We start from the raw sequence: 14,049 nt of genomic DNA on the forward strand, positions 1-14,049 counted from the left end.
AAACCCGAAGCTGGATCCAGGGGCTACTGTGACTCACAGACTCTCAACTGAGCACGCATGAGACACGGCACAATTTCTTTTCCGGCTCTCCCACGAAGAATGGAAATGGGGATAGGAATGGGGGGGGGGGGGGCTATTTTCAGTAGGCTCATATGCAAAAAAAAGAGGATTATCGACATGGATAAATATACACGAGATTAGGAGAACAGTTTGATTTGAAACGGGCCACTTCAAATACGGCATTTTTTTTTCAAGTTTTTTTTTTTTATCCCATCACACCTCAAATGGACTTCCTCAACTAGGTTATTAGAATGATCGCCTGTAGGTAGTGTTAGATTTAAAAAAAATCTTCAGAATTCATGATGTCGATAAAATGGCAAGAACACGAGTTGCTAGGAGCCAAACTTTTAGGTGTGTATTAATTGTCCCACTTTTTGGGATGTTCCATAAAATCATGCACTTTTTACCGCTTCCAAATCTGCTGTTCTATGCAACTATACAATTATAAACGGTTTGGTAGTTTATGTTCGGAGCCAAACGTTTGGGTATAACGCAGGACTGTGGACTCGGTCGGATTTTTGCTCCGAGTCCGAGTCCGAGTCTGGCCTCTTGACCATGAGTCCGAGTCCGAGTCCGTTATACTATAACGTTAAAATTTAGTGTCCCATTTTGGGGGTTGTAAAAAAAACCAAGTCTAAATAATAAATCAATTTTATTTGTAAAAATGTTACACTAATTTTCCATTTCTGATTTTCCGGACCATTCACAATACCGCCACGTACCACTAGAGGGCCGCGATCCACCTGCTTTAAACCACAGGAGCACTATATACACACACACATCGGTGCACATTTTCTCAACCGTGATTTTTCTCGCCATGAATATGAATTCTCTCAACTCCCCATCTAGCTTTTTAACGACGTCGTAATCTCCGATTGCCGCCAGCGACAAGGAAACTTTGCATACTACCCACCACCAACTCAATTTTTCTATCCACTGATCTGAGCCAGATTTTGTTGACCAAATCATCAGGAAAATTAAAACCAAATACAGTATGTGCTCGACTCTCCATGTCGGTCTGAGAGTATCACTGGAGAGTAGCCTGACCTGGCAGTGTCGCGTTTTTAGCCAAGGGCGTCCCGATGCTCACGCTCAAGCGCATCTCATCACGCGACATGAGCCGGCACAATGAGTCAGGTTGGCACGATAGTGAACACGGTGAGCTAACCTGGCAAGTCTCATCACGGCTGAGCTGTTAACGGAACATACGCTACCGTCCTGGTTGGGCATCAATTTGCTTTAAGGAGATCGTTATTTTCGATGGAATCAATTGAATACGAAGCTACTCAACCGTAGGGTAAATTTGACTCGTCCCATCTGCGATGAGGCGGAAGGGAACAGGGAAGCAATTGCACAGCAGGGATCTAATTTTACACATGCAAATGATCCGTAGATCTTACAGGAAATCAATGTGCGTTGATGTGACCCACTCTTGACCCTTGTCACATTTTTGGATTTGACATAAAATATATTGAAAATTCGGATTCTGCATTTATGTGAGTGACTAAGCTCAATCAAAAAAAAAAAATCCTTCCTCCATGTCTAATTACGGAAACAGTTTTCATTATTGGATGGATATTTGCCTGCTGGTTAGCATAATTGCTTTGATGGCAGATCTGGTGTCAGATGCTAAACTTAGATGGATATCAGATATCATTAAGTGGTAAGATTCCAAAACTGCGCGGGTAAGTGCATGTGCATGTGTGTTGCACTGTCTTTCATCATGTCTAAAAATAATATTTCACTGTTGGCATTGCACACTATGAGCTGATAAGCTAATGGTGATTTGGCTTGTTTTAATTGATATATTAGTCAAGTGAAAAAAACAGCAATATATACAAACATAACTGGCAAATTTCCCTCTATGGCCTTATTATGGTTCTAGACAGGAGTTTAGCAAGAGCATAATATGCCCAATATCACATTTAATATGCTTTCAGGGCACCTAAGCGCACATCTCTAATTATCTCTCCCGTCTTAAAGAGGACATATTGTCGAAAATGTACTTTCTAATTGTTTGTATACAACCACCAAATGAATTTTTAGTCTGCCACGGCGTAATTTGAACCTTAGTGTGCTGCGCTGCCAATGTGCAAAAAAAATAAAAAAAAAAACATCGACTTTAATATATATTAAAGATATACTGCAAGTACTTCCAAGCAATATGTAGCTTTTAGGTCGTAAAACTGACGGAGCAGTCATTGAAAATATATCAAGATATGTAGGATGGAGTGGTATCATGCCACGGATATGCGTAGGAAAACCCACAGTCGGCGGCCTTTGCTGACTCAGTGAGTCATTAGTGAAGTTGAGACGCAAGTCAAGCTGTTATATGGTTATGTAAATACTCTCGAGTCGGTGGGTACTCCTTTGGGTAGAACGATATCTTCGTTGGAGCCTGTTAGATTTCAAAAGTAGCTTCGCAAAATGGCTAAATGTTTAAAATCCTCCAATGCTAATGGCTAGCTACTAGCAATGTCACTTTGAAGTCTCCTGTGGGTAGAACGATATTTTCGTTGAAGCCTGTTAGATGTCAAAACGAGCTTGGCTAAATGTTTAAAATCCTCCAATGCTAATGGCTAGCTACCATCAATGTCACTTTGAAGTCTCCTGCGGGTCGAACGATATTTTCGTTGGAGCTTGTTAGATTTCAAAAGTAGTTTCACACAATGACTAAATGTTTAAAATCCTTGAATGCTAATGGATAGCTACCAGCAATGTCGCTTCTACGTCTTTGGGTAGAACAATATTTTCTTTGGAGCCTGTTAGATTTCCAAAGTAGCTTCACAAAATGACTAAATGTTTGAAGTCCTTGAATGCTAATGCTAGCTACTAGCAATTGAAGTGGTTTCGCCGGTGAAAGAGCACGTAAAGCCTTCGCAAAGCAGACACTAAGCATCCGCGATCAATGAAAAGCTTCGGGTTTTATCAGCTTGACGGCATGAAAGCCGAGAACCTGGGCTACAAAGAATCGATGCCGTTCAATGAGTTAAACCCCTGTCAGCTTCACACCAGGGAAATCGAGTGGGTGTGGCCACAGCCTATTCCGTCGCAACCTTTTTGGGATTATACGTCGTCGCTTCCGGAGTGAGCTTTAACGTTTCTTTTGAAGTCACCAAATCCCTAAGATGCGGCGTTGGAAAAATGCATATGCGACAGACAATCGTGTCTGTTTCTCTGATGTTCTGCGGTAATCGAAAAAAAAAGTATTTTAGTTCCTGATTTAGCGCCGCGTCCAAACTCTTTCTTTATTTCTTTGTTGACTGACAGAAGCAAATGAGTATCATGTTCATCTCCTAGCGACGCCGGCGGCCTCGTTGTCAACCCCCCCCCCCCCCCACACACACTGTTTCTGTAAATGTGTGTCGGGCGTGCCCGAGTTCAATTTCACACACTTCATGAAAAGCCTGAGCAGGTTGTCATTCTTACTTAATCCATACAAGGCTGGGTGGCGTGGGCGGATTTGATCGTCTCTGGAGTTCAACAACAAAACTATTTATCTGCTGACCAAAGAGGGCTTCAAAGTCCGCCTCGGTTTAATCGTAATTTACGAAAATTCTAAGAATCAATGACATTTTACAAAACGTGGTTAATGACTGACCAGAATTTGACGATTTTATTGACATTCGACTTGAATAAATACGGTTGACCGTGACTTGTATTTGCCCCGGCGTCGACTCCAAACCGATTCAACGATAAATCTCAACGGGTCAATCGAGTCACGAGCGCAACCTCTTCGTCATCGAACGGAGATTTGTTTACTCGGCCTTTTGCTATTTACATTTGTGGCTTTCACGCCGGAGAGACGGACCATCGGTTCAAGAGCGTCGAGAGTTATCTCGCTTTGACATCCTGCGTGGGTAGACGCAGTAATAAGGACATTAAACATCTCCAGACTGCACAGAGGTGACCTTCTTGTCGCAAATATGAGTTATCTGTTTTTGGGAGCCGGCCAAGATATAGCAGAGATGAAAAGATCGCGCGTGGATAAAAAGCCACATCATAAAATAAAAAAATAGATTAAGTAAGGTGAGTGCTTCCTTTTAAATCGGCAGCTGAACTTCAATCCAGGAGACTCTTTGTGTCCTTCAGTGGAGATGAAAAGATGGTTTGTTCAAAACCGAGCACCAACCGCTGAGACTTTATCCATTTATCACACTTCCAAAACATCAAATCTGTATTGTGTTAGCGTTATAAATTTCATTTGTGGAATTAGTAAACATCCAAAACATTCAGATCCAGCGTGATCCCCAATCACATTACTTTGATTCCATCAGCCCGTAAAGCAGCAGGGGGCGGAGCTTGTTGGATTATATCAACACTGGGTCAGAGGGATATACTGTACAAGTCCAGTTTTCTGAGGACACCTGATATGCTCCGCCGATTCCTTCAGGGGCCTTTTGTGTATCTCGCCGGTCGACAGGCCAAGTGGAAACACGCGTTGACCTCATACTGTCACTGTTGCCGTCTGACTAGTCACTTGCTGTCAGGTGCCGGGGAATGAGAATAGCAACTTCTCTTTGTTGCCATCCTCGGCGGGCCCAGCTGTCTGTCTTTCATTTTTCGCACCAATTTAAAGCACGGTTTGTATTTTTTATATTTTATATTACATATCATTGGGAAATACATAAAAAAAAGCCTCCACGGTTGTGGACGCCATCTTTTTTAGCATCTATGAAATAGTTCAACTGCCATTATACAGTTTTTCAATAGTCGCCATTAGTGTCACAAGTACCGTATTTTCCGCACCATAAGGCGCACCGGATTATAAGGCGCACCTTCAATAAATAAAACTTTGTCCATATATAAGCCGCACTGGATTATAAGGCGCATAGAATAAATAACTCAACGTTGCTCAAAGATTAATGCAATCACAATATAGTAACACTCGAAATAGTGAAAACAATATATCAATAACTTAACGTTGCTCAAACGTTAATGCCACACAACACACAAAATAAACCCGTAAATCTTATTTTGATAAGTTAGTCATCATCCACGAATCCATATTGGTCCATATATAAGGCGCACTGTCGGCTTTTGAGAAAACTGGAGGTTTTTAGGTGCGCCTTATAGTGCGGAAAATACGGTATTAAAGCTAAAAGAACCGAGTTCCCTCAGGACTAGCTGGACCCAAAATATCACTAATATCAATTTTATGCCATGGGACTCTCCAGACCCGATTTCACAATTTTAGAACAAAATACAGGAAGATACTTACGGAGGGAGTGCCACTCATCCTGCCTTATTGTCTTGGTGATGTTATACGAGAGGTTTTTGGGTATTGTGCCCGAGGAGTAGTGGTACTTGATGAAGGAGCATCTCCCAATAGAACCTGCAAAGGAAAAACATTGAGTTGAAATATAGGCCCAATTCCCAATGCGGAAACCGGGAAGACGGACGGATTCGAGTATAGGCGCCTTCGCTGACTCATCGGTTGCATAAGCTCCATTGATGAAACGCAGCAGAAGCAGCCACTTGCAAGTGTCCATTTTCAACTTGGACACCATTAACTTGCTCATCCAAAATAAATGTTTATTCCCAGATTCTAATTTAATGGCTGCTACTTTTCTGTGGACACCATGACAGCATCTCCACTCTAATTATCTCTGGTCCAAGTCGCCAAGCTTACTGAACGCTATATTATCTGAGTCGGGGGAGATTTGAACTGCGCAAATGGAGATCATGAGGATATCGGGCCGCAACCCCCCCCCCCCCCCCCTCACCCTGCAGTCATGCATACAGCAAGAAGATCGCAATATCTGATAATGATAATTAGCCTTTCATGGCTGTCAACACCACAGTCAGCTCCCATTCTCCCATAAAATAAACAAATAAATAAAATACAGTAAATTAAATTAATATGCATCTCAATCTGCTACAGGAACAAAAGGTGGACAAAATCAAAACCGGTCCACATTGTAAAAAAAAAAAAAAAAAACACATGGAACACGTTCATCAGCAATTAATCAACTCTGCGTCATCCGCTATCTCAGAACCGCGTCTTCTCTACCTAGTGTTTGAACCATTTTCTTTTCTCTTACTCCGTGTGATCCTGGCAGCTTTGGACGACCGGGCTGATGTCACGTTGCGAAAAGGGAAAAAAAAATCAAAAGACAGACGACCTTAGGAAGTCAGAGGCCTGCAGTGTTAGGGAGCTCAAATGGATTTTGCTCTGGAAACCACAAAGTGATGAAGGGATTTGAAATGGGCCAATAAAGCCCAACCGTTTGCAGCTCTCCAATAACCAATGAACCCGTTTGTAGATACATACATGAAGGAACCCATTAGAAGTGATAATGCAGTAGAATAAAACCGACATCAACATTGCTTGGGCAACACTGAATCCAAGATGGCAGACACAATCCCGAAATATATTCAGCTTCTCCGTTCCACTTTGATGGATGACTAAGCATAAAACTGAAAGATGGACTGGAGATTTCTCTATCACTTGGGTATTCTCCGTGACATTCATCTCAAGACGCCAAACGGAGCGCTGAGTAAATCTTTTTGCTATCCCACCCGCACGGCGTAAAAAGCACGGTAATTAACCGAGCACCTTCGGTTCCTCATGGACAAGCCGTGACAAACTTCTTTTTCCCATGACGGTTTCCACTTTTTAAATTAAACACTCCACAAATCCAACCATGTGTGACATCACGGTTTTCTCTCCCTCGAGGGACAACAAAACCCTCCGCCCCGCCCCGCCCCTTAACGAGTGTCAAGTAACACGTACGACTTGTCAAGAGGTTTTATCAATACAATATGTGACCAGCAAATTACTGGGGAGTAGAAATCAGATAAGTAATTTTCATATTGATCAGGCAATTTGCAGGGACATCCAGTCTTTAGTGATAGAGTGAGGGTCTCATATCTTGAAACATTTGAATTCTACCAAAATGGACGAGAAACGGCAACGATGTAATCCCGATTCGTTCAATATCCTGCCGCGTCAATCCGTTCACGTTTTCATTTCCGTCTCTCCCTGGGAGTGCGACATTCACCTCCATCGCTACTGGACACAAGCTTTATCTTTTTTTAGCTTATTTGGTCTTGTTTTTTGGGGGGGGGGGGGGGGCATTTTGTAGCCAGTAGACACGTTACATTACACAAGATTACACCCCTTCACGGAGAAGCACTGTCACGACAGCGGCTGCATATTGCTTCCGCTCTCCCGAAATGGATTTCCAACTCAGTCATTTTAGCTAAATTGCCCTTCAGCCCTTCTGCAAACATCTCGGAGACAGACGCAATTTCCATTCTCGTAAGTGGAGAGCCTGACTGTTCTGGAGGAGTGGAAAGGGTGCAGAGGGGAACAATTTGCACTGGCCTCCACTGCTATTTCCCCCCAAAAATTGGTTCTGGAATTAGCATTGACCATAACAGCCGAAACTGATAACTGCAAATATAATCCCGATTCAATACGGATCTTTTTCAAAATGTCTGACATTTCACTAGTGCAGGGGTGTCAAACTCGTTTTTTTCGCGGGCCGCATTGTAGTCATAGCTTCTTTCTGACTGTCAACCCAAATAAATGTATGAGCACCTCATATTATATACAATAAAAGCTACAAAACAAACTGACAAATAACTCATTTTCAAATCAGACGAATAAAAACCGGTCAAATATTTAAAAATAAAAAAGATATTAAAAGTGAAGACAATTTGCAATTCTAGTAATGACACGAATTTGATGCACAATTTGTCTTCGCGGGCCACATAAAATGATGTGGCGGGCCGGATCTGGGCCCCCGGGCCTTGAGTTTGACACCTGTGCACTAGTGTGTCTCCGAGGTGTCATTTTTCCTTGCTAAATTTGGTGGAGCAGGTGTCGGAACACCTTTGACAGCTGGGTAGCGCACAAAAAAAAAGTCAAGAAACGCAGATCCAGTGACACTTAGTTAGGTTGTTGAACATCTATTCAAATTTTATGAGCATTCCAAAAGAAGCATATTAATGGTTTCGAGGGCTAGCGCCTCGCCCAACGGCAACACAAGGCCAACTCCGTTTGTCATCGCCGCTCGTGGCAGATGGGAGCTCGCCGACGCCGCCGCTGCTGCTGCTGCTACAGTTCAAGCTCGGCATGGCCTCATTTTGGTGTGACCCACTTCAATGCTCACTCGCCCCGCCCGCCCCGTAGCCAGGCCCGCGGGATTAGCATGGAAAAGCTCGGGCCGGGGATGCTGTCCGTCCTGCTTGAAGGATGGGCAGATGTGGGGGGGGGGTGCTTGGCGTCGGCGGGGCTTAGCCGGTTGAAGGGAGGAGAAAAGTGGTGGGGGTGAAAGTGGACCACCCTGGAGTCGCTAATAGCAGCTGCCTTTTAATGTAGCCTTACAAACAACCTAACACATTCTGTCTGTGTGTGTGTGTGTGTGTGTGTGTGTGTGTGTGTGTGTGTACTGTGACTCGAGTGAGCATCCAGGGAATAGCGCAAATCCAGTTGGCCAAGCAATTTTTTGAAGCATATGTCTTTTGGAGGCCCTGAACCTGATTAAATATGACTCCAGATATCTGAAGTAAGATATTACTGCCATATTTTTTCCAACTACTGTCATCTCCCATGCGGCAACGACTTGGCCCCTCTCCCACATGAATAGTGGAAAATCACGAGTGATCCATGACTTAAAATATTCCACTCACTATAATCCCAAAGCACAAACATTGGCCTCCATAAATAAATGCTCGGAGATGATAGCGGGATATTCGAACACAAACGGTTCGCAACACATGTTGATGGACAATATAACAATAATATAACTTTGACAGAAACTCGAACTTCAATTAACTGAGTCAGTTGTGAAACTCTTCTTTGTGTGTTCCTATGTCTTTGTTAGACTCCCCCCTAGTGGCCGAGTTGTTCACAACAGAAGGAGCTGTGCAATGTCGCTTTGTTTTGAAGCAAAAAAAAAAATCTGCAAAAATTATTTCCACTGTTTAATTATATCAATACTTAATGGCTGTGTTTGCTTGAGAAATATTCTTAATCCGGAACCGTGTTGGCAGTTGGCAAGTGTTCAAATGATCTTATTTGAAGGTAGACATATCCATCACAGCGTGGTGTCGTGACTATTCTGCCGGGTTCATTCTATTTCACACTGTGATGTCAGACCTGCTTCTTTGGTATCCACCAATTAAAAGCGTTTCATCTCCGTTTAAACCCCTGGAAAGCAAATTTATCTTCGAAGCGTGTTCATCTACCAAATAAGCGAGTAATGCCTTGAGCACATAATCATTTGAGAGGCAACTTAAAAAAAAAAAAGAAAATAATGGCACCGTAATGCTGGCAATCCTTTCTTCATATTTTTTTTAAACAACCCATTTGGGAGCTCCCGAAACAGCAGAATTTAGTCATAAAAAAAAACATAAATATTCCTGACATCAGCTTTTTTACTTCAGTCTAGGATTATGCTTTTGATTCCAGGTTTTTTTTTTAGGCTTTATGCAATAATCTTCCGCTCAAAACAAGTTCCTTTCAATATTTCTCTTTTCCGTCCGCTATTTTGTTCTCATCCAAGCTCCTTTATTATTATTCTTAGCATGTAATCACTACAAACTGACAGCAAGTCTCCTGCTTTCGCGGAGGCAAATTACTCATTAAACACAGCATGTTTCATTAAATTTGGAGGAGTAGAGATTCTGGCGACTTTGCAGAAGGCCATGTGTCCGGCAGAAATAATTAGCAGGAATCTGACAGATCGGACACATGATATGAATTTCTTCCGAACAGAATTTCACGAAAAATAAAGATAATTTATGGAGACGAATCCAGCCAGGTGCTGTGTCCAACTGGATTTTTTTTTTTATTGGAATATCAGAAGCTTCGGAGAGGAAATGTCAACACTAGCCCTCAGGTAGGGCTAACCTTTACGGTTTGGGCAACCATGACACAGATATAAATGTCCACACTGTGCAAAGTCTATTAAAGGCATTTTTGTTGTTGTAATAGCATCTCAAAATATTTTGTGTGCGTTATTTATGATTGCATTTTTTATATATTTCTATATATATTATCCATCATATATATATTTTACATTATATATATTATATTTTTTAAATGTAAGATTAAATAACAAGTTGCAAAATGACTTCAGCTTGCAGTAGTTGGTGTAACTCTTCTTCGTTTGCGTTTGCATGTTTGCGTCGTACTGCCCCCTGGTGGTCAAGTCACACACGCCAGTCTCATAACTTGCTTAACCCAAGTCGTGGCTTGATTCATAATTAGGGATAGAAGCACAACCCACAGCACAAAAATGAGGCAGCAGATGTTTTTTTGATCATTTTTGCAATCAAATAAATTGCGTGAGACCAGCTTCCACGTGTCCCCCAGACCTGAATTTTGTATGTCGACAGCTGGCGTGAGCTAACATCATACGACATGTTGGCCTACATGCAAGACTGCCTCGGGTTCCTTTTGGACCCTCGCTGGGCGTGTTACCTCCACGCCAGGCTGTGGATGACAGAGTGGGTCAAGGCCAGTTTAATCTGTCTCCTTAATCGGATCCCGTTCTCTTTGAATGAGTCTTAGCGTACCGGACAATTAAATGGGAGCATCTGGAGGGGCTGTAACCATGCACACCAGCGCTAATGCCGACATGGCTTCCTTCCACCTGCCACTTCTTAATTATGTGAATGCCGTGTTTTTTTTAGGAATACAGTACAGTCAAACTCCTAATTAGAATTGTTTGTTAGTAAAAGGTAAGCAGAGCTGCATCATTAGGATCAGCTTTGGATATGCTAACTCGTGAGATTTACGGTTAGTGATGTCATTTTGAATCTGTGAGTGTAACGTATTTTCCAAACTATAAGGCGCACCCAAAGACCTAAAATTTTCCCAAAAGCCGACAGTGCGCCTTATAGTCCGGTGCGCCTTATATATGGACCATCATTGTGTCATGAAATCAATCATAAACTGAAGACTATGAACCATGAATCAAAAAGACTATGGATCATTATTGTGTGATTATAAAGTAATTTGTTGCGTACGAAGTTTAAATAAAAAAGATAAAATGGAGAATTATTTGATTTGCATAAAAAATCTGACATGATGCATTAATGGTGCGCCTTATAGTCCAGTGCGCCAAAGTTTTAAAATGGGCCATTCATTGAAGGTGCGCCTTATAGTCTGGTGCGCCTTATAGTCCGGAAAATACGGTAGCTCTTCTTTGTTTTTAACTTTAGTGAAGCTGAATGATAATAAAATGTTTAGCTCACAATACAAAGCAGAAAACAATAAACTTCTCCAAACTTGAAACACATTATGAGTTTTATAATGAGGACATAATAATGGAAAGAATCCATTCCAAATTGCCAGAACGCATTGTCTGAATTTCAATTCCGGTCTACTATTATCATTATTGCGGCATATTATGCGCATTTCTAAACTTCCTTGAAAGGCTATAATTGAGCTTGTTGTATGGGCTGCCATTCAGACGGCATAATAGCGAGCAGTAACGACAGGACGGTGGATATTCTCCACCTCAGCGAAATGACGGGGGGGCTGTTTCACATATTGATGGAATTGATTCTCAAGCCTCAATGGCCAAGTCCAATTATTGTGCCCTTCGGCGTGGGTGGGTGGGGGGTGGGGGGGATCAGCATTCTGTGAGGGAAGCAAAGGGAAAAAGACAATTCATCAGCCCAAATGTTGTCCCAGAGAAGACCCAATCTGTGTTGTTATCACTCTGCATTAGATCCGGACGCCTTTTGCTTACTTCCAGAACTCGTCGTCCTTCGTCTCATCTGATTCTGCATTTCGAGCGGACCGCCGAATCAGATGGACGTATAAAATTAGCATGATATTAGAATAATGATGGCAGCGTTCCCCCTTGCGTGTCGCTGCCGGCTGCGCTCGGCACTTTTTTTCCCTCCCCGTCCTTGTGCGTCGTGTTCCATTAATTCCTCTCTTGTCTGCACATTTCCCCGTTTAACTTGTGAACACAGTTTGATGCGTATGGAAGAGGATTTGAAAGGAGACGATATAGTTCCCTGGTGTCTTAATATTGTCAGTGACTTTGCTTTGGTCGACATTCCTCAAGGATTTAGAATTACACCAGAAAAGGAGCCTAAAGTGTGGAAGAATGAATAAAAGCCTTTTTTTTTAAGGTAACAAAAGTGTGTAGTGCAGATTTACATACCTTGTGCAAAACCACCATTGTAAAATTGAATAATGGACAAAATGGCTTCCATGCTAAATCACCTAACATATTTCGATTTTCACGAAACTCGGTAGAATTGTTGATAGTGAAGGGACGGCAGTAAATTCCAAATTTTAGGCCAAGCGGAGAAATGGTCTTGGCGCTACGGCCCAACAATATTCAACCATATTCAACAATAGTTAATGAGGGTATGACTCATCATTCTAAACAATAAGTAAATAAATAAATCAATAAATAACAAAATAACAATAAATAAATACAAATAAAACTTAAATAAACTTAAATTAAATATGTATATAAATAAATAAATAATATATTATATATATAGAAAATAAGCAGGCGGCTCAGTGACGCTTTGGGTAGCACGTCCGCCTCACAGTTAGGAGGGTGCGGGTTCGATTCCACCTCCGGCCCTCCCTGTGTGGAGTTTGCATGTTCTCACTGGGGTGGGTTTTCTCCGGGCACTCCGGTTTCCTCCCACATCCAACATGCTTGGTAGGCCGATTGAAGACTCCAAATTGTCCCTAGGTGTGAGTGCGAGTGCAAATGGTTGTTTGTCTCTGTGTGCCCTGCGATTGGCTGGCAACCGGTTCAGGGTAGCCCCCGCCGACTGCCCGATGACGGCTGGGATAGGCTCCAGCACTCCCGCGACCCCCGTGGGGACTAAGCGGTTCAGAAAATGGATGGATAGAAAAGCAAATAAATAGTTATGGTCACTTGATCCATAAATTCGCACAATAGAAAAGCTGGGCATATAGTCAGTAGCCCTTATAAATGCACTGCGTCTGGTCGAGATCAGCCAATTTCTAACAAGTGCTGTCATGTCTTTTCATTGAATTTCATGACAAATAAGCCGGCATGTCATCTCAAAGCTCCAGACAGTCTCTCGTTCCCCACGGCCACCCAGACCGACGGACGCTATTCAATTAGCCACGTCACTCTGGCGGCTAAAGAGCAACTCCTCCGGATCACTGCCATGGATTGCAATCACCTGGCAAATGTCCTCAGATGACTTGAAATGCATTCTGACTGTGTATGTTTGCATGATGTTACGCTTTGGTAAGGTTGGCAGCTGTTGCCATGGCAATAACGGTGCCTTTCACACAGAATATATGGAAATATACTCGTCAAGGAAGGGGCAGTTGAGGATAAATTCGGGGGCTTCCATCACAATCCTGACAATGCATCATATTTTTTTTACTCATTCACACTTCTATCACTTAACTTTTTTTCCCCAAGGTTTGGGCTCAAAACACACACACACACACACTCAGTGCATTTAATTAACAGCGGCAATAACCTAGTTACCGTGCCTCCATCTGTACAATTCCTCCGGGGCATGCGATGAAAGACAGAGAGAGATCGTGATATATAGCCTCTTGCTCCTTTTCTGGATCTTGCAATTTTCATTTATCACCTTGTTTGTTCCCAAAAAAAATTGTATGTGGATCTTGTCGCGAAATAGATTGGTGGTAAAGTGCAGTTAGGGCAGGGGTGTCAAATTTGTTTTTTTCGCGGGCCGCATTGTAGTCATAGCTTCTTTCGGACTGTCAACCCAAATAGGTGTATGGACACCTCATATTATATCCAGTAAAAGCTACAAAACAAACTGACAAATAACTCGTTTTCAAATCAGACAAGTAAAAACTGGTCAAATATTTAAAGAAATATATATATTATTAAAAGTAAAGACAATTTGCAATTCTAGTAATGACACACGAATTTGATGCACAATTCGCGGGCCACATAAAATGATGTGGCGGGCCGGATCTGGCCCCCGGGCCTTGAGTTTGACACCTGTGAGTTAGGGTCACAACAGGAACTCCTTGGAGGC

The 14,049-nt window shown here is 42.4% G+C and overlaps 1 protein-coding gene across 1 annotated transcript in view; it reads right to left on the reverse strand.

Annotated features, from left to right (window-relative positions):
* The window catches only part of tmem178bb (transmembrane protein 178Bb), a 38,365-nt gene that overhangs the window by 14,326 nt on the left and 9,990 nt on the right, over positions 1-14,049 (reverse strand). The window contains exon 3 of the mRNA XM_061269323.1: positions 5,282-5,395. Within this exon, the coding sequence (XP_061125307.1) occupies positions 5,282-5,395 (114 nt within the window). The remainder of the gene's footprint in view (positions 1-5,281; positions 5,396-14,049) is intronic.

This window comes from Syngnathus typhle, linkage group LG21 (genome assembly GCF_033458585.1).
Source record: "Syngnathus typhle isolate RoL2023-S1 ecotype Sweden linkage group LG21, RoL_Styp_1.0, whole genome shotgun sequence".
NCBI lineage: Eukaryota > Metazoa > Chordata > Actinopteri > Syngnathiformes > Syngnathidae > Syngnathus > Syngnathus typhle.